The 23727-nt window shown below is 37.6% G+C and overlaps 2 protein-coding genes across 3 annotated transcripts; one reads left to right on the forward strand and one right to left on the reverse strand.

Moving 5' to 3' along the window:
- Nucleotides 1-959: 959 nt before the first annotated feature.
- LOC126366430 (uncharacterized) lies at nucleotides 960-1634 on the reverse strand. Its single transcript, XM_050009538.1, has one exon. It carries the CDS (start codon nucleotides 1581-1583, stop codon nucleotides 960-962), a length of 624 nt encoding a protein of 207 aa, XP_049865495.1. The 5' UTR covers nucleotides 1584-1634.
- Nucleotides 1635-18523: 16889 nt separating this feature from the next.
- LOC126366548 (vesicle-associated membrane protein 7-like) lies at nucleotides 18524-19574 on the forward strand. 2 transcript variants are annotated; one of them, XM_050009700.1, is made up of 2 exons: nucleotides 18524-18799; nucleotides 19190-19574. In XM_050009700.1, exons 1-2 carry the CDS (start codon nucleotides 18762-18764, stop codon nucleotides 19476-19478), a joined length of 327 nt encoding a protein of 108 aa, XP_049865657.1. In that variant the 5' UTR covers nucleotides 18524-18761; the 3' UTR covers nucleotides 19479-19574. The 2 variants fall into 2 exon arrangements, 1 of the variants encoding a protein (XP_049865657.1); XR_007566359.1 differs by lacking the exon at nucleotides 18524-18799 and adding an exon at nucleotides 18839-19097.
- The last annotated feature ends 4153 nt before the right edge of the window (nucleotides 19575-23727 follow it).

Below are 23727 nucleotides of genomic sequence, written 5' to 3' on the forward strand. Positions count from 1 at the left end.
CCAAAATGCACTGTGCTAGATTGACAGCGGATTCTGTGTGACATTTTGGGATACGCTCGTTTTATCGCACAAAGTCATAGAGGTTATCTCAACTGGATGTAGTAATAGTAACGTAATAGAATCATTGTTCTTGTTGGTAAGTGGTTGATAGTGGCACTAAAAACCGTAGTTAGCAATAAAGCAAATTGTTGAGATAGTATTATTTTATTACACTTATAAAGGAACAATAACAGCGAAGAAATTAAAACGAAACGAACAACCAATTACATTTGCATTTTCTCAAAATGAAATTTAAGAAAATAGGTATCCATGCCAGGATAATTCAATTTACTACTAGACTAGCGCGATGTTTAAGTAAGTACGAGCAGGTACCTAACAGAGCATTGAAGAATCAATTATCTCATGCGGGAAGGACAAAGAAGAGTGTGGGGAAAAATGTAGTTAGATTACCCGCCACGAAAGAATTCCCGCGCATTTCAATGGAACTAAATGACAAGCCATAATAACTACGTGTAGATGTTGGGACCAGCGCCGCGGCCGCAGGACTTTTTTCGTGGTACGGTGTTCATCATGATCATGATTATAAAAAAATAAAATATCTTCGGATTTTTAAAAAGGGTCGTCTTTACGTACGAACACAGAAGGGGGATAAATTGAAAATTAAAATTAAAACACGGCAACTAAGTCATCTAGATAGTTTTATATTGAATACAATCGAAACACAATCCACATTACCTGTTATAATATATATTAATATATTATAAATGCGAAACTTATTCTGTTACCTGTTACCTTTGCACGCTTAAACCGCTGAACCTATTTAGATGAAATTTGGTATGGAGATAGTTTGAGTCGACAATTCCCACCTGTTGTGGGATCAAACTACGCTAAGGAACATAAAGTATAATACTTCCTACTTACTAACAGCCACCATCCGTCAGTTAGATACCAGGTTTAGTTTAATTGTTAGATTCTTGGGAATCTATAGTGCCTAATTCTTCAGCCAATGCTTTCAGATCTTTTAGCATTATATCCTGATCAGTAAGCAAGTTGTTAACCAAAGAGATATGCGACGTTAAATCTAGAGACTCAACTTTACATAGAGGCTTTTGGATGTCTTCCTTATGTGAGGAATCTGATTCAAGTGTTACCCTTGATACGTTTACTTGGGATCCGAATTTATACTCTGAACAAACATAACCAATTTTTCGAGAATCAGCTTTATTTTTCTTCCCTGTACTAGTACTAGTAGTAATGGGTTTACTTTTCGGGCATCTTTGATATTTTTTCAGTTCCTCTGTGAGTCCTTCTAAGTTGGCTTCCAAAATACTCAATTTGTTTGTCAGGTATCGATTCTTTTGTTCAAGTTGTACACACTTCTCATGTTCATTTCGATGGTCCGCATAATATTGTCCACAACACAACATAATTTCCTTCAACTGCATTATAACTGGCAAGTCATTCGTATGCACTTGTTCGTTGCGTATTTTCTTTAATTCTTTGTAACCCAGTTCGATGAAATTGCTTAAATGCTCATATTTTTCGTTAATCGCATGATATTCCAAGTTTAATTTTTGAATCATTTGTGCGTTTTCGGCGTTCTTTTTCAGTAAGCTCACCGATTCGTTCCTAACATGACTTAGGCGGCTATTTAACGAGTGGCATTCAGTTTCTTTTGCTGACATTACTGTTTTTGCAATCACTGTAACAAAAAATACTCGTATTTATACTTACTTACGCTTACAAACTAGATAGATAGGCACTAACGAATACCTAAGTACTATTTATTACTTATGTATTCAATTGTCTAGCAGTAGAAGCTTTTTTTTAACGTGACTTATTGTAGATTTACCGCAGATGGCATTAACTACTTGGTCGGACAAATGGGGAGCGCTGAAGGCTCTCACCTGGTACAAGCTCCACCCTAAGTGATGTTTAGGTATTGCAAAACGATATTGAAAAATACTTTTATGTCAAGAAATAATTTTGTAAGTAGGTACTTAATACTTACTACATGCTGTATTGAGATTTTCTTTAAGACTTTTGATTTGCTTTCTTTTTTTAACTAGCTTGGACTTGTAGCCATCCGATTCCTCTGCCGTTTCATCTGACGTATTAGAACTTTGGAATCTGGAATTCATCAACAGCAGGATTTTGAAAACTGGCCGAACTGAATGTCTAAAGCCATTTGCGAGACAGTAATTTATGAACTAAATAATAAGCTTGTTTATGTAATTATACGTATAAGTATGGGTACTTATAATTTTTTTGTTTACTTTGATGACCATTTATATGATTATAGATAAGTCTCTTGTTTTATGCGCATTGCGTACTCTTAATTTGTTGCAAGTTTCATCCTCGTAACTAAATAATGAAAAGAAAATAGTTTAAAAATAATTAATGAAAAGGTACTTCTGTATTTCCTGTGCTATGCTGGCAAGTGCCTCTTTCATTTCAGACACATTCATAATTTCATTGCAAGTGCTGTCCAGACAACTCATCAATACACTGTCGTCGCCAGGTTTATAAGAACTAGACATAGTGATTGGGAACTTAATTACAAAGGTTCATAATATAATTTATAAAATAAAATTTAAAATTGTAAAGAATAAAAATAATATAAAATGTATATAATGTTTGTAAATTTCAGTCACAGTGACAGACGTAGAGTGATGATCATGTTTTAATTTTCTTTTAAAGTATTAGAAGTTGGACTCCTTCTTTTTGTCCGGCCGCCGGCCAAGTAGTTAATGCCACCTGCGGCAAACCGGCAAATCTACAATAAGTCACGTCAAAAAAAGGACATGTTTCTTTTATGAATTTGTCAGTAAGTAATAGAGGTTTCATTATACTCTGTCTGTTCAATCGTTCTAAAGGTCCATGGAGGTCCGTATTGCTCTATGGTCCTAAAGCATATTTTGGCATTTCCTGTTTGGCTTTCACGACAATCTTGCGCAGTCGATCTATGCGGCGGATGCGATGTGTTTCTCTAATTCAATCATCCGATTCAAACAGGCTGTAGAGTACTTCGTACACCAGTTTTAGCTATCGTCACAATGTCTAAGTCCAAATAGGTGCAATACAATACAAAAACTCTTTATTGCATTTAAAACATATTAAAAATACTTTATTATAGTTAGATACAACAGGCGGCCTTATTGCTAAGCTAGCAATCTCTTCCAGGAAACCTACCTACCTTTGGTACCTTTCGAAATATAGATATGTCGATACATAAGAACTGTTCCTTTAGGTGGGTAGGTTCTATAGTACTTTTATGTTACAAGTTACGAGTGTGTAGGTACATCAAGTATGTTGTAGAAAGTTTCGCGCATCCAATCTTGCTGGCACTTGTATAGGTGGGTAGTAAAATATAAGAGAATGTTGTCCATAAAATGTGAGATTCCACTAGCCTGTGTGATGGAAATCATAACGGCGGCGGTTTATAGCGCGCGGGTTGTCGCACCCCTGTCGCGCGATTGTTTTCTGCTCGTTCTAACTTTCTATCTTTTTTGCATCGACAAATAAAATAAGGTATTTGAAAGGGGTCATAGGTCTCGAATACTCGGTTGTCTTTAGCTTGTATACAAAAACCACTATTAAATCTCTGATGGAGTCGTTAGAGCTTCAACTCATCTTATCAATCTGCTCTGACTATTCCAGCAGGGATTACAAACGTGATTTTATGTAAGTATGTAATTAAAATGGACTGCTGATTGCTGTACACTTAGCTACATATTAAAATCCCTCTCATTATTCACTAAACTAATTATAAAGCTGTTGGTTTAACTCAATGTAATATAATTGGTTTTACCTAACTATTCAAAATTCACTGCTGCAACTGGAAATCAGATAGGTAATACATATTAAAGTACAATTTCCAGGAGATTATTATTTTATATAAGTTTTAAACTTTACTATTATTTTTATTAAAAGGGGATCGTAGCTGAAATGGAGAAATATCCGATAAAAGCATTCAAATTGCAGCTAGGCGCTCGGGCGCTGTAGAGCAAAGCTGTAGGTAAACATTATGTTCCAACAATCGGGTGATCGGCCTGCATTGTTCTAACTAAACACACCAAAACCACAAAACGATCACAAAACTATTTGTATTGTCCCCACCAGCATTCGATCTAGGAACCTCTTGATCTTGATCTGGATTCTAACCTTACCCATCGTTCAACCACTGGATAACGTAGTAAAGAGAATACGTATACTCACTCAATTCACTACGTAACTGACTCCAGCTACATTCGATACCATTCGTTTGACATTAACTTACCTACCTAATATCTGTGCTAAGTACTTATAAAAGAACGCCCCTACCAGCCAGAACGATGTCTTGAGGTTATATTCGTTACATTACCTACTTGCTCATTGTGTTGTAGAGTAGAAACTCAGTGCATATGTGATCACTAGGGTCACTAGTATTTAAAACGATGGCCACGAGGATTGGGCTGGTAGGTAAGTAATTGCAGCACTGCATTATCGTACTAAAGATATAATACATTATTATAACTCGCAGTTCTAAAACAAGAATAAAGCGATGAAATGAGTTTTAAAAGAATTTGGGCGGTTGGGCAGTTGTACATTCAAGCCAATTTTCCGCTGCACGCGGCTAGGCCGGGCGGCGCGGCCGATACGACCTGCTATTCCGTTTGTTCGCCAGACGGACCGTAACCATTTCACGCTCGATTTCTGCTCACACGCTATAAATACACATGAACCCATCTTTTCTAGGCATTTAGATAATAAAAACAAATAAAGATTATTTTTTTAATCACTTTGAAATCCTACTGAGAACGGTAATTTAATACCACGCTTCATCGGTTTTATTTATGAACGTAGGTAATCTTAATTTAGTGAATACACGTATGGAATTAATTTAAAATATTCCGGTTCATTGAGAGAGACATACTAAAAGTGTCTGATTGAAATTCGAATCCATAAAAGCAACGCGAACACACGAGTGTGTTTTAAAATTAATGAAAAACGCACAAAGGTTGCATTAAGCGGAATGAAGGCTTGATGAATGAAAATGATTCACCAATATATTCTAAAAGGCTCCCGATCTTCTTACTTAGCCGTTATCCGCACGGTCGGTTTATTTCAATTTCCTTCATAAAAGACGCTATTCTCGGATTTGAAGTAGATTTATCATGCTCGGATAAAGCGGGCACTTTTTGTGCTTTTCTTATGCCTGGATCTGACCCGAGATCTGTCCACTTAATGTGAATAATGGTGTGCGATGGAAAACGAATGCGTACCCGAACACAAAAGACAACAATGCGAAGCGATTTTCAGATTTGATACCAGGATTTCGAGGAGATAATATTTTGCTTTTGCGTAGGCAATTGCTTAGTCGATAATAAGATTCTGGTCAGATAAGAAGATCGCGCGTCTTAAAAATACGAAAAAATCGAACCTTCCTTACTCGCAAGGTGCTTATATAGGTAGGCATATCAATTTGCGCGTATGTTTTCATATGCCAAATGAGGAAAGAATTTTTTTGCGAATATCATACATGGAATACTCGACTTATTTGTATCAATTCTAATTGGTTTCACGTTCCTATTTTGTGGAAAATACGCAGTGGCAAGACGTTTAATATCTTGCATTGGAGTGGAGTTGAGATCAAGTCGACATCTGAGGAATGCGAGACGGCTGCAGGTAATCGATTCTAGCGGGTGCAAGAGCTGCTCTCGAGTGAAGCTACGCGAAGTATCCACCGAACCAGGGATCTCCATATTATTATACATTCCGACTCCCTTATCTGACCGAAATTAAAATCCGACCCAAAGCTCCCTAAGATTCGCAACCATTAATTCCAATGCATTAGTAAAAGAAGCGTGAGAACTCGACAAAACAGACTTACCTAAATAAAAAACTAAGAACAACTTCAGTCGGACTTAGCGTGTTCGCGAGTCCCTCCGGACCCTGCGGAGACCGCATAAATAGTTAAATCTACTACTCTAATACAATTTGTAGTAAACCATGATCCCGACGCTAAGGTCGCATTATCGGATTGGAAAAAACTGTTACAAAACATTTTCCGCAGAGCGAAAATCTGCTTTGGTCCAGTGGTGTAGAGAAGGTATTTGCGTGCGGTCACGGACGTGGGTACGAAGGCGAGTTTTACAATGTTCATGTGACGGCAGGACCTTTTTGTTGGGCCTTTTGTGCAGGGAATCCGCGATGCCCCAGAGGCCGCGGGGCACGATTTCCATTACACGAGAGAGTTTTTCGAAGAAACCTTCATTTGTTGAAAATTTTACACCACATACTGCTAACGACTTTTTCGTGTGCGGGTCTTTCTTTATTTTGATTCACATTTAATTGTGGTCGTTTCTAATTGGCTAATTCGTCAAGGGATGACGCATGTGTAAGAAATAATAATGACATGACATGATAGGCATAGCCGAAAGGTAGACAGACGGTCACCGTGTAACACACGTGTGCGCGCATGCGGTACAATGATGCAATATCGGCAAGTCACGTCGGGCCAGTATTTCCAGCTGGGAGTTTGTTCCAGCTGTTGCGACGAGCTGCGATCAGCTTTTCAAAACTAAGCCTCTTTGTATGACAGCTCGTCCCTGTTGAATTCAAATTTTATTCAAACTACGTTTCGGAAACACAATTGAAACTCTGCAGATTATCTCGTCACAGCAGTGTTCAATTATGTGATTTTGGTTCGATTATATAGCCATTGTCTAGATATTAGCACATATTAGTAATAACACGAACAAAATGCGTTTATTGTCAATCTGTGGCCGCACAATTTTATTTAGTGTTCATTAGCGTGATATAATAATAACATAAGTACTTACATAATTAATGATATGTAACATACATACACACATGGGGCGGGCAGAGGCACAAGTAGATAATCAAAGACAACTTGTAGCTCCTGCTTGGTAAATACCTCGGTACGTATACGTCCTGAAGACACACATAGAAAAATAAATATTGATACAGTAACTTACAACAATACAAAAATATACGTGCACCAGTATACACGAGTTGGGGACAAGAGTCACGGAGAACATCTGTTAACCAACTTCTTAAAGTTCGCGTAAGAACAAAGTAGAATGTGTGTCCTTAGGGCGCGACGCGACGGTGCGCGAAACTTTCGATATAACAGCTCACTCAATATACGGAGCAGCGATATATTCTGTGTAGCCGCAGGCACGGTAGACTTTGTTTTTACAGTTTTTTTTTCTATATACTTATATAGATGATGGCATACCATAAAGTGACAACGTAAGCCACGTAAGTTCTGCTGGCCGCGTTTCACTTAACTATTTAAACTTTCTGGGATCATAAGTGAATAGATTCGTAGATCTGTATCTATCATATTATAAATTTTGTTCCAAAGTAGGTGGTAGGTATATTTGTAAGCCCAGAATTTGTAACACTGATTCAATTGATACTTGTGGACTCGATCATTAGGTACACCGTTAAAGTAGGAAAAGCGAATCGATTGAAACCGCCAGCGAATTCATTTACGGCATTTCTAGGTGAAGACCGAGAACGGGAACAGCTTGTGGCTGTCGCGTGTTGCGGTGGCTAAATCCTCACTAATAAAGACAGATGGCCGTCGCCCGCGGAAGCCTTGCTAATGCTAGCTTTACACCTGCCGGTGGACCGAGCACAGACAACCGTCAACAAAACTGAGCCTAGTTTACGAACTTGGCATCATTCCGTTGCGCGTGGCCAATGAGGAACAAATTCTTACAAACACGTGTGTGTAGAATAAAAACATCTGCATATAGTACCATTTAAAACACGTTTGTCAGCGCAATCGCTTCGCAGGACCTGTCTGGTGAACTGGGCTAGCTGTATTCCGCAGCAGAGGGCGACAGTGTAAAGCCGACTTAAGCGCCGCGGCCACAAACTTGTCTTCGTGCTAATAATTTATTTTTATTTTTCTTCCTGAATTACGAGCACGCTTAGCCCAATTTTCTTTTCCCCGATTAGTGCAGATTTGTGAGTTTGTATAAATGATCCGTTGCTTATTATTAGCTAAAAAATGTTTTATAATTTCGAAGTGATTGTAAGAGTTTTGTAAGGGTGGCATGGCGTGTCGTTTTTGGTTAAATAACGTAGCTTTGTCAGTAAGGCAAAAGATAATGTTGTATGAAATTTCGGTAATCGTAATTACGAGACTTATTATCGTGGGTACTTGAGTAAATGGGCCCCATTTGTGGGTAATATTTTGCCGGGGTAATGCCAGGTGATTCCGCTGTCGGCTCATCGACAATGCAGCAGAAACGACCGACGTAATTGCGACATTTTACTTCCCATTTCATTAACATCAATGATCTGACGCTGTTTTGTGTTTAATCGATCATAATTTTGACTAAATTTTTAAAAATTGCCCAAATAGTGTTAGACGAGCAATTAAAAAAAAAAATGATTAGGCCTATATTTGTAGCAAAAATGGGTGAATTGCAAAAGTAAAAAAAAAATAACGCGTCGGGACGGGACTGAGAACAGTAGTGCAAAATGCTGCTAATGATTTTGGATATTTTTTCTAGGTAAAATAAGTAGTCCTCTACATTGGAAAAAAGTCATTCAGTTATGGAAACTATAACATGCCAAAAACGTTAAGGTGTAATTTTATCGTTTCGGTGTCTTGTCCATAACCCATTTTCGCTCATAAAATGACATGCTGTACAATTATGTTTTATTATTTGGACTTAAACCGATTTAATTTCATTAAAATATGAAATAAACTAACAACATAAACTAAAAATATATTTTTTTTATTGAACAATGAAAGAAACGAGCAACAATCAACTGTATCTCTTACGCAAGTATTGAACTATTGATCTCAGCGGGACAATTTTTCTTTGATATATCATTTCTGTGGGTTTAATTAATTTCAGTTGGCTAATTATCATTTCGGTGTATATTTATACCATTTCGGTGGGTGCTTATCATTTCAGTGGATTTATAAAAAATCCATCTTAAATATTTTAGTAAGTTTCGATGACGCACATACTTTAAAATAGGTTAATGTTTTATTTATCATAAAATATGTGTACAAAGCATTGTTATAAGAAAACTCACCGAAATGATTAAAAATTACACTTGTTGAAATTCACCTTAATAATTAATATTTTTCGAGCAGTGTTGATAGTAAATTAATGTAGTAATTGAATTAGCGAAGGGCTAGACCTTGGTGGCCTGAGACGAGGCAGCCACGTGTGGAACGAGGGTAGGAGTGAATTTTCTGCTCCGCCGCGCTGCGAGATGAAGAGACCGCCGGAAAACTACCCTCCTGCAACGGCCATTTCACAGGAATTTAAGGGGTGTGCAAACATCTTTATGAAACTTTTTTAAGGGTTCACTGAAAGCATATAGCGTAGTCTTTTAAGTTAGAGCTATGTTACAGGATATATACGTAAGTATTTACTTACATAAATATTTTAGAAAAGCTCAAAATTTCCATCTGAAACTCGGTTAGTATTTTAGGCAAAGTTTGGGTTTTTGAAATATGACTTTCATCCCAATCGGAAGCATTAGGAGCCAAATAGCGAAGGTTAATTTGCACATTAACTAGGTTGTTCGGTTCGATCATTAGGTACACGTTGCAAAATCCCTACATATTTGCGTACGCTTCGAATTCTCGCAGCATTCGGACGAACGTTTCACCTGCTATAGTTTATTACCCATTCAGCGGGCTCGCACAAATAAAATTGTATAATGCATAAGCGAATGGCGAGTTTGATTTACGAGAGAGCGCGGCCGTGGTAGGTCACGTACTGAATAACTAACATAGGGCTATTCAGATGCCGCATTCCGGAGCTGGAAAACTAAACAAGTAGTCTAATAGTCTACGAATGCTTCCATAGTGAAACATCGGAAGCTTTTTAAGGGACAGGTCTCCTTAACAGTGTAAACTCTATATGATTACTTTGGCTAAGCTATATAAAAATGTGGAATAGTCAGACGCTTTTTAAACAAATAACTTTTTCCTTTGGCACTAAGATGAAAAAATAACCATACTCGAATATTGAGTAAGGTATCAATGCCATTTGTCTGAAGCGTGGACAGCGTTAAATTCGAAAGGCTTGTAGTATGGTCAAGCCCTCGGATGACCCTTAGGACGCGGTTACTTAAAATCCCACCAGGGTGGCGCGACATGGTTTCGCTTTCATAGAACATTATTTGAAAACTTCGCATCGGGCTTTCATGTCAACTAATACGATGTATCAAAATTGTTGGAAAAAAGTTGTCCATTTGTTGAACAAACGTTGTAAATTATATTTATGTCAGCGCAAAAACGCAGCGCAAATACTATAAAGATCACTCTACATTTCTACAAAAAATAAGTGAGCAAAAATAAGAACATGGAATTGTTAACTTATAAAACGTAGCTACAAAGCCTGAGTGCTTTTTACAGGTATAACTAAAAACTTCAAAATGTTGCTGAGGAATAGTCAGTTGGATTAAATATTCATGCGTTAATAGTTCTAACTCAAAATGTTTAAGAGACCCCCCACAGGTCTACGCGACGTCGCGCTAACGCTGGTACGACGACGACGCTCGAAAGATGCTAGTGTGGGGGGTCCCTAAACATTATAAAATCAAAGACACTACGTCGAATAGATTTTAGATACTAATCTTAACCATACAAAGGTAGGTACTTACATGGTGTTCGATATTATATATTAGGTAATTGGAACATGAATGCATTCAGAAAGAAAGCTAATCAGCTAATGGAGTTAGCTAAGGTGCCATTACGTGTATGAAGATTACAATCAGGTTCACCCAAACTCGGTCTTATAAGTCAGATGCTGATTACTTTATCCTTTCGGATGAAAGACCCCGGCCAAGAGGGTAACTTAGCTACAGATATCAAAAGATTTTAACATACATTCCCATTTAATTTGAAAATGTAGCTACTTTAAGAAAAAGTATGTTTCGAAATCCTTTGAATAAAATTTTGTTTATTGAGTTTCCAGGCAGACAATTAGTAAATATCCATACTTTCCCTACATGGTGAAGGAGTATTGAGAAATGTTGGGTCTTACGTATTGTGTTATAAACCGTTTGATATTGACATTTGCAATGTCGAGAAAAGATGCTAGGTATGCGGATACACATGAGAGGACTCACGCAGCACAGAGAGTAACGGGAGTTATGTTGTAAGTAACTTCATACAACATCTTATTTTCTTGAATCGACCGATGATAAGAACTAAATGCTAACATTTACCAAAATGCTGAAAAACACTGAACCTGCGCGTAATCCTCCTGTTTACGGCCTTTGGGACTTAAAATATAAATTATAAGGGCAATAAATGCTCACAATGTGATTGCATTATTTAGTTACCTTTCGCCAGGCGTCGAGTTTGTAAGTGCGCATAAAAACGTGAACAATCAAGGGCCAGATGTTTTCCGAGCACATAAACGCGAACGGCGTAAATTGACAATTAAAGCTCCAGTTTCGATACCTTCCAAATATGTGCTGTAAAATTTATGTTTTCAATGATGAGGAGGGAGTTTATTCTGACGCTATTATGGATATAGGTAAGGATCGAAGTTAAAGAATGTTACTTACTTATTCTTTCATAAAGTTAATAACGCACATTAAAGTTCTAACATTCGATTGTGTAACTACAAAAAGTTATGGGTATATTTCTCTAATAAAATATATCGTTATCCTTTCAGTTCACGATTTATCGTTTTATCTATTTGGTAATTTGTTTCATGACAATTTATATTGCTCAAGATTTAAGTTTTTGGCAGGCCTAAGGCGTTAGATGGTATTACACATCAATCTCTTGACTGACTCTTACAGTCTGCTCGAGAATTAGTAAGCAGCTGGGGGATTCTATGTTTTTCTCTCACTTCCATCCCAGCAAGGAAGTTTTGTAAATATAGAAAGTTTTATTTTAGTTAGGTAATTTTTTGTTTATTAAGTTTAGATATAATTATTTAGAATAGTTTGTAAGTTTAATATCCTTGACATGCCATGTACCTCTTCATAAAGGAGTTCATCTTTCTGAAGTGATAAATATTTAATTGGACGAGACATCTCTATTACTTTATGTTTAAATTGTAATTAGTTTAGTTGAATAGTTATTTTTTTGAGTAAGTGTTGCAAGTACCTGAAGTCTTAATAACTAAAACACAACAAACGGCAGAAGGAAAATAACAAGAAAACAAATGCTACTATCAAAAGTACACAACAATTAAAACACAGGGGTAGACAGAGGTTGGCAGTGCAAAATCAAAGTTTTCCTTCTGTGCGATGTGGTAGGTTCGATTTTGAGTTTTTAATTGTATGCAATCACCTTGAAAGAGAATTAGTTAGGTATTCCCACAAAGCAACCACAGCACACAAAAGTTGCAGTTACAATTCACTTAAAGCTAGACAAAATAATCAGACCAACACCAAAGATGACCAAAAATGCTAAAACCAGCAAAAAGGATACTCAGCTCAGTATTTCCTTAGTTGGGCGCCATTGTCGCGTTCTTATCTCGCGAATCAAATAGGTTGTACTTACTAGGGAAAATAAAACGGTATATAGAAATTAAACCAAGTTTATTTCATTAAATCCCTAGCAAGTACATAGATCGGATCTCTGGGTCGCAGGTAATTTGATACTGGCTGAGCAACCTTGGTGCAGTAGGAAAACTTCCACTTCCCTGTAACTCTTCCCACGACGACACGGGGTACACCGGCGCGCGCAGCAGGGCAGCAGAAGCGGTAGGGGTAAGTACAGGACCGATAGTGGATCCAGCGGGTTGTAGAACCCGAAAGGTGAAGCGGTAGAGGTAAGTACAGGACCGGTAGTAGGTCCTGCGATTGTAGAACTCGAAGGGTGAAACGGTGCAGGTAAGTACAGGACCGGTAGTGGGTCCTGCGGTTGCTGAACTCGAAGGGTGAACCCTGGAACCCGGAATTAGTCATTTCAAGAATTGTCCGAATTCCCCGTCTGACTGCCACATGCCGATTCCTTAGCTTGATTGAAGATGGGAAGTGGATAGCAAGCAAGCTTAGCAATCTAAGATGTGGCTGTCAGCAAATTACACACAATAAAAGTGAATTTAGCAAAATAAATTTAGAAAAAGAACAAAGAACAAGATAAATTTATGGTAGGTAGTTGTTTTTAAAAAACTATCTAACAAAATAGTAAAATTGAATATTTTAAGCTGAATAATTTTAATAGTAACGATATTAAACGTATTTTGTACATTATTATTGTTCCATTTAAGAATTATTTAAACAAGGAAAGTACTTAGGTACAAAGATAACTTTAAGTTGGTTAAGTAGAATTAATTAAGAAAAATTGACAATTTAAATGTTGTTTTGAACATAAAAGATTGCTAATTATGATATAAAATAAGCACTAAAGCGTGAAAATACATTTACACGATGATTATGAAAAATGACAGTCATGCAATGAACAAAGAAAGCATGTACTAGTCTACGTTGATATTTAAACTAATAAAAATAGTAATTGCTACACTTACCCAATTAATGGGGATAACACAATACTATAAATTATTATATCGTAGACAAAATTAGTAAAAAAAAGTACCTATTTAAAAAATATACGAGTAATCGAGGTGTTCTCGCTACAAAGGCAGAAGGATTGTGTCGAACATCCGATCGGAAGAGTAGCGGCTCGGCTGTGGAATGTAGGTACGGCTACCTACGCAATGTGATAATTATTAAAGTCGTACAATATTAACGGAATTATTTTGTAAATAGCTATGTTTTGTTAAATTAATTAGTATAAGTTTATTTATGTAATAATATTTTAGTTTTAAGCAGTAGTTTTTAAGTGTTTTCAATGATAACTTTTTGATAGTTCCTAACAGAAAAACAAGAGCAATTACACTCAGTAGTAAAACGCGGCAGGCGTTACAGGACGCTTAACATTATTGCCGCCGACGTTGTTGTGGGGGCAGTTAAATTTTATTTCCGATTTATATTTCTTTGACACCAGAGATTTCGCAATGTTTGCCATTTTATGAGCTTGTGAACAGTTTGTGTAATCGCTGTTTGATGGTGGCTATTTATTTGGAGCCCAGCAAAAGTAGCAATAAACTGTAATGACGGGTGGGCGAGCAAATACATAAAGTGATTTTGTCTGTTTGTCGAGTAACCTTACCTACTTATTAGGTAGGTTAGTGTTGCTTTTGTAGCACTCTAGGGTCAGCTTATTATTTTAACGGAAATATTGATTAGTAACTTCCAAGTGCCCGTTCGAACATTACGTTCTACCTTAGACACTTTCTATAGATAAGTTGGTTATAAAAATAAAACTAACATTGTCAATGTATTTTTTGAAGTAAGTAAAACAGTGAAACTCTTTCTTTTGTGAAACTCACGGTTTGTTAATAATTGGAAATACTGTGGTTTGTTGGTGGATGGGTGACCGTTTAGTAATTACATGCTTAGCTAGCTAGTCATATCTGTATTGGGATGACGGGCTTGGCTGACTCAGCGACTCAGCAAGGCGGACGGCCTAGGGAAACGGTAGTGGGCAAAAACTTATCGTCGGCCAGACACATCATCTGACTTCTCCTTCAGTCATAGCGATTTTCCACTGAAGCAAGAAAGGGTAAGACGAGTGCGTGCGCCTGCGTTTTGCGCCAAAGTCTGCGCACCTTAATACCTGACCGCTTCCGTTTGATTAAGAGCCGAAGTGGTCGCTATGGCCGAAATCGGACGGTGATCATTATCATCTTAGCTAGTTCTTGCTTTTACCAGTTTGGCTTGACAATGCATCAGGAGACAGTATTTCAGGTTACAAACTTCCTAATTACCTATAAGAACATTGACAAGTATTATTGCAATTGGCTCTTCGTCTTCTAGATTATTTCAGTTACGACTACCAAAAGTTTACGCAATCCTAATGGGTTGTGCAGTTTAAAGGGACGTATATAGCTTATATACGTCCCTTTGATAAAATATACGTACTTTAGATAATATGTTCATAAAATAAACAAGACTCTTTATTTTGTTTACTTATTTCTAGGATCATCATCATCACAAATTTAGGAGCCACGCTTTTGTCGGTGTAGCACTCTCCATTCTTGTATATTAAAGGCCAGTTCGCCGTCGCTTTAATCTGTTCCATGTAGGCTTTTCTTGGTCTTCTCCTTGGTCTCTTTCCTTGTAGTTTCTCTTCTATGATATTTTTAATAAATTCGTCGTGTCTTATTAAGTGTCCAATTATTTTACTTCTTTTCCCTTACTTTTACTAGCATTAGTAACCCTTTCTGTCCAATTTATACTTTCCGTGCTCCTCTAACACCACATTTCAATGGCGTCGATTCTCTCCCTGTCTTTCTGTGGCAGTGTTCAAGTTTCACATCCATATTTGTAGGTCAATGTGTACAATAAAAATTCGCTTTCACTATCGTAGAGCTAAAATGAGGATACAGTACCTAGTGGTTCATTATCTTATCTTCTCCGCACTATATTCTTTTTTATGTCAGCTACTAAGTTACGCCCTTGCTAGTTACTTTATGCTCTGTAAGCGGTTCTCAATTAAAAGTGATAAGCCATTTTCGTAGCGCATCAGTCTGTAGCTATAAGTTCTAGCTGCGTAGTTAATCCTCTTACCTCACCCTCTGCCTATGTTGAACGCCTATCTACCTGATGAAATAAGGTCGTGGACTCTCACAAAATGAATACAAATGTGAGCGGTTAGTTTTCATTATCGCACTCTTAATTGAAATAAAACGATGACTATTTTGTAGTTATTAATCATTTCACGTGACTATTGGGATTATATGACTTATATCTAAGATAGTTAGGTATTCTATTTGTATTACTGGGTTAGCAGTAAAACCAACTGCCATTTGATCGCGACTCTTGTGTCGGGACCTTTGCAAGCTTATTAAGTTTCCTTCAACTTTGTTGACCTTTTTCACATTACATGTAGCCAGATATACAGGGGAATATGAGATACTTTTTATATATTTAACTAATGTTTAAAATGGGGTATATTATGCATAGAGTTGCACTTTATATCGTAAAATGGGTAGGCAGTGCCTCTTTCAAAAAAAAAAAAAACTAGCAACCATTTTTGTTTTCTGAGTCGCTTAAGGTTTGAAAGGTCGATTGATTTGTTCGTTTGCCGATTTAAGACTTTGTCGAGTTTAAAATAAATGTTAAAAAAATATTAAGTATAAGTACACTACTGTATACCGCAAAATGAAGTTTACTGTGTGTGTAGAGTTAAGTGACAACCATAGAGAACCATATGACGTATTGGGAGTAGTTTCACATTTTTACAACGTAACAGTAAGTAGGTAGCATGTGCACAACGGATCCCTAACAAAAAGGGAAACACTGTGCTAACGATTCTCCAAGGAAGATACAAACACTGTAAGAAATATTTATGGAGGTTTTTCAGAGCGGATCCCCGAGGACGGGACGACTTGGCCCCAGAAAATAGGGGGAAACACGTCTCAAATCCCAAGCCACGCATAACTCTTAATACTCAGGGATTATAGAATGGCTTCTTAAGTCTTGGGTGCCAAAAGAAAGATAACAAGCAATTAGGACGCACGAGAATAAATGCTTTGCTTGTTGTTAATAAAAAGGCGTTACGCACTTTATAATATTTACTCTGTTTTTGAGTTAAAAATTCGTTCTAGAACCTTCAATTCTGATTTTATTTTTTAAAGATAGAATCAGAACAAGTAGACAAGTTTTGTGAGGAAAGAGTTTTCATCACATTAAATAAAGGCAAGTACTTCGTAATCGCGCTTTAAGAGCTTTCTCAAAAAATATTCAGGTGATATTTTCCGGTGGTAGAACTAATATTAAAATAGGCCCGATGAGGTGCTTACCTTCGTTTTGGGCTCACCTGGGCCTCGTAAATATTACACCGCCACCATAAAATGCATTAGTAAAGTCTGCCTTGAATAATGCTAGCCGCTCCTTGCGCCGAGAAAAATAACATTGTGGAGATAGGTCAAATATTACGGAGATTAAATAGCTATGCTTGGAGATAACTTTGAAATGTTTTATATGTGAAGTAAAATGCGAAATGCGTTGCGGGGGTACGTGACCTAACCAGTATTAGACTGGTTTTCCCTTCGCGGGTTGGAAGGTCAGACGACAGGCAGTCGCTTCTGTGAAAAACCGGACCTGTCAAATCTTCAGGTTTGGTAAGCGGACCCTGTGAAAACGGGATAACTCTAGGGAGACGATGATGTTTTACTTATAATATATGTAAAGTGTTATCGTGTTGCGATCAAAAATAATCACTAAGTATACTTGGTATATATGGACGCATCCAGAAACATTCTACATGCGTGATATATTCATGGAACAGACGTATCCATTTTCACCTAAAGCGAACAATGTACTAAGCCCATTTATTTTTCAGTTATCAGAGGGAAGCGTGTCAACTGCAGCGAGGATCCAGCACCTGGGTAATGCTAATTAAGTAATGGATCCTCAGGGAGATATTGAAGGGCCCAAATTAATTAATTAATGACCAATGTACCCGCTGATAACTTTAATACGTCGGGCTAAACCCGCCTCTGTCAAAGGTGTCTCACGCCTCCACCGCTATTGCGCGGTGAGTCAGTAGGTAGGTATATGTATGTGATTAATTAAATTGATTTTGCGGCAGTTATCAAGTTATGGAACTCGGGTTGCTAATGTCATCTTGTAACTTGTGGTGGCTTGTATTTTACTTCCAGGTATTAAATAGTACAATTATACATACATAATATATGGGAGTTTGATAACCTGTTACAATACAGTTTTAAAAAGGAAACATCAGCTATTAACATCTGCAGTAAAGATGATTGAAAAAATGCAGCAGCATGGTAAATGCAAGTGTTGTCATTTTACTGTCTCATCATTCACGGAACCATGATCAAATAACTGAAATAATAATACAATCTAAACCGTAAAGTCAACTCAATACTTAGGTATATTTTTAACTCAAAGTCCCAAATTCCCCTATCGAAACGGCAATGACATAAAATTTTCCAGACAAATAAATTTTCACTGCAGATCGCATCGGCCGGAAATATTGAAGAAGTTATATTGAGGAAGTGACGACATTGTTATTATCGCTTCAATCCTCCGAGTACTGGGACAATCTTTACTATATTCCCGATCCGATGGCTGGCAGTAAAATCCCAGCTGTTATGATTTCCGTCGACAATTTTCATCTCCATATAATACTTATATGTACAATTTTATAGGCTAAGAAAAATGTAATAAACCTATTTAAGTATTATTTGAATGTCTTCAATTTCATCTCAGCTCTATTAGAATAAAAATATACAGAACTCAAGTCACTACAAAATAATTATAGCTAGCGGAACAATTGGCCGCAGTTTGAAAACTCACTCAAGAGCAAGCAAAAATTCAACTTTTCACGGCGAATTTTTTGTCATACTTACTCCTAAAACAAAGCGTAATGACCCGCACGGTACGCATTTGTTCGCGAACAATCCGAATAGGCCATTTTTCATGTGGAACAATTGAGGGCGGTACTCCGACACAATTGGCAGAGTATTTTGTCAAGCATTTGTCGTACGTACGGATCCCGAAAGCACGACATAATAAGTGCACTCCATACGCCCATTCGCCTAGTTGGAAATCTCTTTGCTTTTTCAGTAAACATTTTTTTGTTTTGGCATCCCGTTTGTTTGGTTTTCCAAAATAACGGGCTTTACAAATGAACTATATTGTGCTGACGTAGCTACTTTTCAGAGAACTGAAATGCAATACTTTCGCATTTACGAAAAACCTTTTTACAACAAATGCTGATTAAAACACTAGCATGGCCATCGGACGCACGGTGAGTCACAATATTGAAGTCAGTAGCCATAATGTACGTACTATGACGGGCTTGTTTACAGTTAAACTCGATATTTGATCGAGGCAGACCGTACATTGATATAATTTATTCATTAGTATTTTATGTTTTTATGGTAGATACCTAGTTGCAATGAGAAATTAGACTCAGTAAAACACAATTGAAGTGAACAAAGAGAATTGTAATTGATGAAATTACGTTTACAGTTTCTATTGTTAGGCTAGTAAATATTTCTTGTCCGCTGAGTGTATGTGTGCCGCCATAACAAAGTTTGTAACACGTGAGTAGCTGCTACTTATGTACTTGGAGCGACTTGGGCAATGGCATGATGTGAGTACTAAGCAATGTAAATATTTAGTATTTTTGTTTTAGGAGCATAATGAGTGGGGGCAATAAAAATGATAAGTTGGAGGAGGCGAGAGGGTTGGTGGATGAGACTGTGAAGATTATGAACAATAATATGGAAGCGATATGGGAGAGGGAGGATAAGTTGCAGATATTGCACGGTCGAGTTGAGGACTTGCAGGAGGGAGCTCAACAGTTCCAGCGCCGCAGTGCCAAAGTCAAGATGAACTATATCATGAAGAATCTCCAGTTAACCATCATCATTGTCATCCTAATAGCTATCTTAATAGCTCTAGTCCTGTGGGTTGGGTTGTAGGTTTTTTTTCGGTAAGGGTAACATTGCTCTCATTTTAGTTAGCATAAAACCATGTCTACTTTCTATTCATTCAATAAATCTATCGTAATCATTCTTTATTTTTTTTTATTTTTGAGCAAAAGAAATTAAAAATATTAGTTATTTTAAAGATGTAATGTGTCGTTGCATCGTCTTATAGTAACCCTGACACCAGGGTTGATGGGGCTGGTAATCCAGCTCACAGCCCACACGATAGAAGAAGATGTGATGTTTTTTAGGAATAGTTGTCTTTTGTATAAATGCTTTTCTAGTTTTAATGGATACAAAATGTAATGAACTACGAAAGTTATATAAAAGAGTTTGTATTTAAATTACAACGAGGAAAACGTGACAAATTAATAATAATGTACCTAACTAATAATATGAATAAATTCATCAGCTATCAGAATACTGTGTTTACACAAGTTTCAATTAATAGTTTCATTTTACCCAATTAAAGTCTGAAAGAATTCAAAATAAATTTATTAGCTAGTGTAACGACCTCCGCGGTCCAGTGGTTGAGCGTTGGGCTCACGATCCGGAGATCCTGGGTTCGATTTCCAGTGGGGGGGCAGTTTGGTTAGGACATTACAGGCTGATCACCTGAATGACCGAAAGTAAGATGATCCTTTGGTCCCGGTTACTACTTACTGATGCAAGTATGTAGTCGTTACATGAGCCATGTCAGGCCTTTGGCGGCTCAATAGTAACCCTGACACCAGGGTTGATGAGGTTGGTACTCCACCTCACAACCCACACGGTAGAAGAAGAAGAAGCTAGTGTAACGGAATATTATCCTCATACCGTACGTACAGTAAAAATATAGTTATATTTCGTAGTTTACCTTAGTATTTTATGTCTTTAAGTATAGGAGATATAGAGTATTACATGATAGCATGACAGTATAGAACCTATGCTGTACTATCCCGCTATATCATATCCCTTATAACACAAAGGTTGTGAGGAAGAGATTGCTTCTGCAAGAAGGCCATTTATTCTACGATAAATAAATAAATAAATAAAAATAAATAAATAAATTGTACTCTCTTTCTCTTTTCTTTCTACAACTTTCTATTTTCTGTGTATGCTAAATTATATGTTACGTTTATTTGTAGATAAAGTTATTTAAAAAAAATATTATGTTGAGGAAACGAAAAGATAAAGATGGACTATATTTATAAGTCATGTATTTGTATTGTTTTGAATTATTGTTTTTAATGAATATATTATTTAACATTTTCTGCATTAGCACGACAGATTGTTTGCCTTCGTGACTGCGTGGGAATTAATCGCAGAGTGTAGACGTCTGGGAATGTATTGTTTATATTATTAATCACCTGAGGAGTGGGTGAGGCCCCGATGCTCGTAAAATCTCGCCCTTATGATTTCATGGCGTCGGCGGCCGGAGGCAGTAGGAATTTTTCGTTTTATTTTATGATGCCGCGCTCTGTCGCGGAGAAATATTGGCTCAGCGGAATAGCTCGTAAAGAAAGCAGTTTTCTTTCCGCGGGTTACGCACCCCTGTATCTCGCCAACACTGGAGGGCTCTTTAAAAACTCTTACTATCTAACTCACTATTTAACTCTTACTAACACTGAAGATTTTATTAAGCAGCTTGCTCGTTGGTACCAACTTTCAATCCCTATAAACCATGCCGATGGGGTTTTCTCAACGGATCGGACCTGAGCTGCGTGTGTGGTGTTACGCCACAGACTATGGCTCACCTGATATCTTGCCCCGCGTGCCCTGATACCTGTACACGAGAGGACCTGATGAATGCCACCGAAAATGCTGTCTGGGTGGCAAAATACTGGGCTGAAAAAATCTGAATGCCATCGAAACGACAAGAAGAAGATGCCGATAATACTCGAACGATAAAATGACTGCGCAGACATATAGGTTTTATATCCAAATCATGCATTAAACATGTATCAGAAGCAAGTTATCTTAATAAATAAGACTCCAAAATGACATAAAAATATAAATTTAAAAATAGGTGTATTTCTCTGAAATTCTTCCGAATAGTAATGTTTACAACATAACCGTCGTATGCCAATTTCTCATAAGAGTTTGCTTACCACGGCTTACGACCACAGCTATATTTAAGTCTACTGCCATTAATCTAATTTCTTAAACTAAATCAAAATGCACAAATAGTTGTCCATCAGAATCATTGGAAACACGTCAGGTCACTTGTATTTTATCTGCAATAGAGATGTAGAGCTGTGGTAGCCCAGTTGGTAGAACGCTTGCCTCTCACTTTGAGGTCGCAGGTTCGAATCCAGCACAGGGCTAATCCAATGTTAGTCAAATTTGTTTTCGAATTCATATTTGGATCATAAATGTTTATCACTTGCTCAGCTGTGAAGGAAAACATCGTGAGGAAACCCACTCCCGAGAAATGCATTTTCGGAGGTATGTGACCTAACCTGTATTGGGCTGGTTTTCCCTTCGTAGGTATGAGAGTCAGATAGGCAGTCGCTTTTGTAAAAAACCGGACCTGTCAAATCTTCAGGTTAGGTAAGCGGACCCTGTGAAACGGGACAATGCTAGAGAGATCTTCTTTTCCTATCGTGTGGGTTGTGAGGTGGATTACCAACCATATTGACCCAGGTGTCAGGCCCCTGACATGGCTCATGTAACGACTACTCACTTACATCAGTAAATAATAACCGGGACCCACAGCTTAACGTGTTTTCCGAAGCACGGATCATCTTACTTTCAGACAATCAGGTGATCAGCCTGTAATGTCCTAATCAATAATCTAGGGATCACAAAGTGATTTTTCAGATTTGTCCCCACCAGGATTCGAACCCGGGACATCTGTATTGTGAGCACAACGCTCAACCACTGGACCACGGAGGCCGTTAATGTTAGAAAGATGATGATAGAGCAATGTAGATATTAGTTCCTAGCCCCATCGCCGGCCGGGTAAATCAACCGGCAGACGGTTTGCCGATTCACATCTTTCACACATCATTATTCAAGGTAAGTGGACAGCTCGGTCAGTTAGTGTATGAGTAACAAAAAATCTGAAGGGTTATATACGCTGTATGGATATCGATCGATACCTACCTAAGTTAAGATTATTAATTATATATATATACAAGTTGCATGTATAAACACACTGCCCACACATGTCTCCTTATAAAACAACTAGGGGACACGTCACCAAATTATTCAAATGCAATTTTATGAATGACAGATTACTTAAATTTCCAACATCGAAGGCTCGGTACATACTTACACGATATTAGCTGTTAGTGTTATAGTAGCGAGTGTTTCCGCCTTTCAAGATAATCGCGAACAGAGATAGTCCCTGGGCAGCTGCTGTCAACCTGCCGCAACCCATTTGTAGATTCTAAATATTGCAGAAGTACCAGTAACATAGGTTCACATATACAACCTGTATTTTTAAGCCTTCTTCGACCAAAAAAAAAAACATACAGAATGTACTTTCGCTTGATAAGATGGTGCAAAATACGCGCGTATTTAGGGACAATTAAGAATTAATTTGATGGTAGGATATATAAGAATACCTACGTCAAATGTTTGGTAACCACGATGATGGTGATAAACGGATCTGTAAGTACCTGTATTCAATTCCGAAAATTGGAGTAATTAAGACATTGATTAGACTAGGTAAGCGTGGTTCATTTTAGCTACATGTTAGCATACGATGAATCAAGTGTTATTGCGGTCAGTTTCCAGTAGACTACAAAAATCTAACGGCCTTCGTGGTCCACTGGTTAAATGTTCTGCTCACGATCCGGAGGTCCCGGGTTCGAATCCCGGTGGGAACAAATCACTTTGTGATCCCTAGTTTGGTTAGGACATTGCAGGCTGATCACATGATTGTCCAGAAGTAAGATGATCCGTGCTTCGGAAGGCACGTTAAGCCGTTGGTCCCGGTTACTACTTACTGATGTAAGTACGTAGTCGTTATTTGTTTTAACCCCTGACACCGCGGTTGATGGGGTTGGTAATCCACTCACAACCTACACGATAGAAGAAGAAGACAAAAATCTAAAAATCTTTTTACGTAGTTACTTTACTGTTTGTAGTATGTTATATGGTGCCGATTCAGAAGATTCAACAATCCGATCGCACACCTCTCCAGAGCGCTCGTGTCCTGGTCGCACTCTGATTGATGGAACAGTCAATGCGATTGAGATGATGGATTACCATACTACGAATATGATACCTAAGTAGCTTTCCATTTGGATTTTCA

This window comes from Pectinophora gossypiella, chromosome 4 (assembly GCF_024362695.1).
Source record: "Pectinophora gossypiella chromosome 4, ilPecGoss1.1, whole genome shotgun sequence".
NCBI lineage: Eukaryota > Metazoa > Arthropoda > Insecta > Lepidoptera > Gelechiidae > Pectinophora > Pectinophora gossypiella.

Bases quoted from the DNA above. Each gene is read 5' to 3' on its own strand.
- LOC126366430 (XM_050009538.1), bottom strand. From the start codon at position 1,583: ATGATTCAAAAATTAAACTTGGAATATCATGCGATTAACGAAAAATAT.
- LOC126366548 (XM_050009700.1), top strand. From the start codon at position 18,762: ATGCTGATTAAAACACTAGCATGGCCATCGGACGCACG. The intron at 18,800-19,189 runs GTGAGTCACAAT...TTTTTGTTTTAG, and splicing joins GCATGGCCATCGGACGCACG to GAGCATAATGAGTGGGGGCA.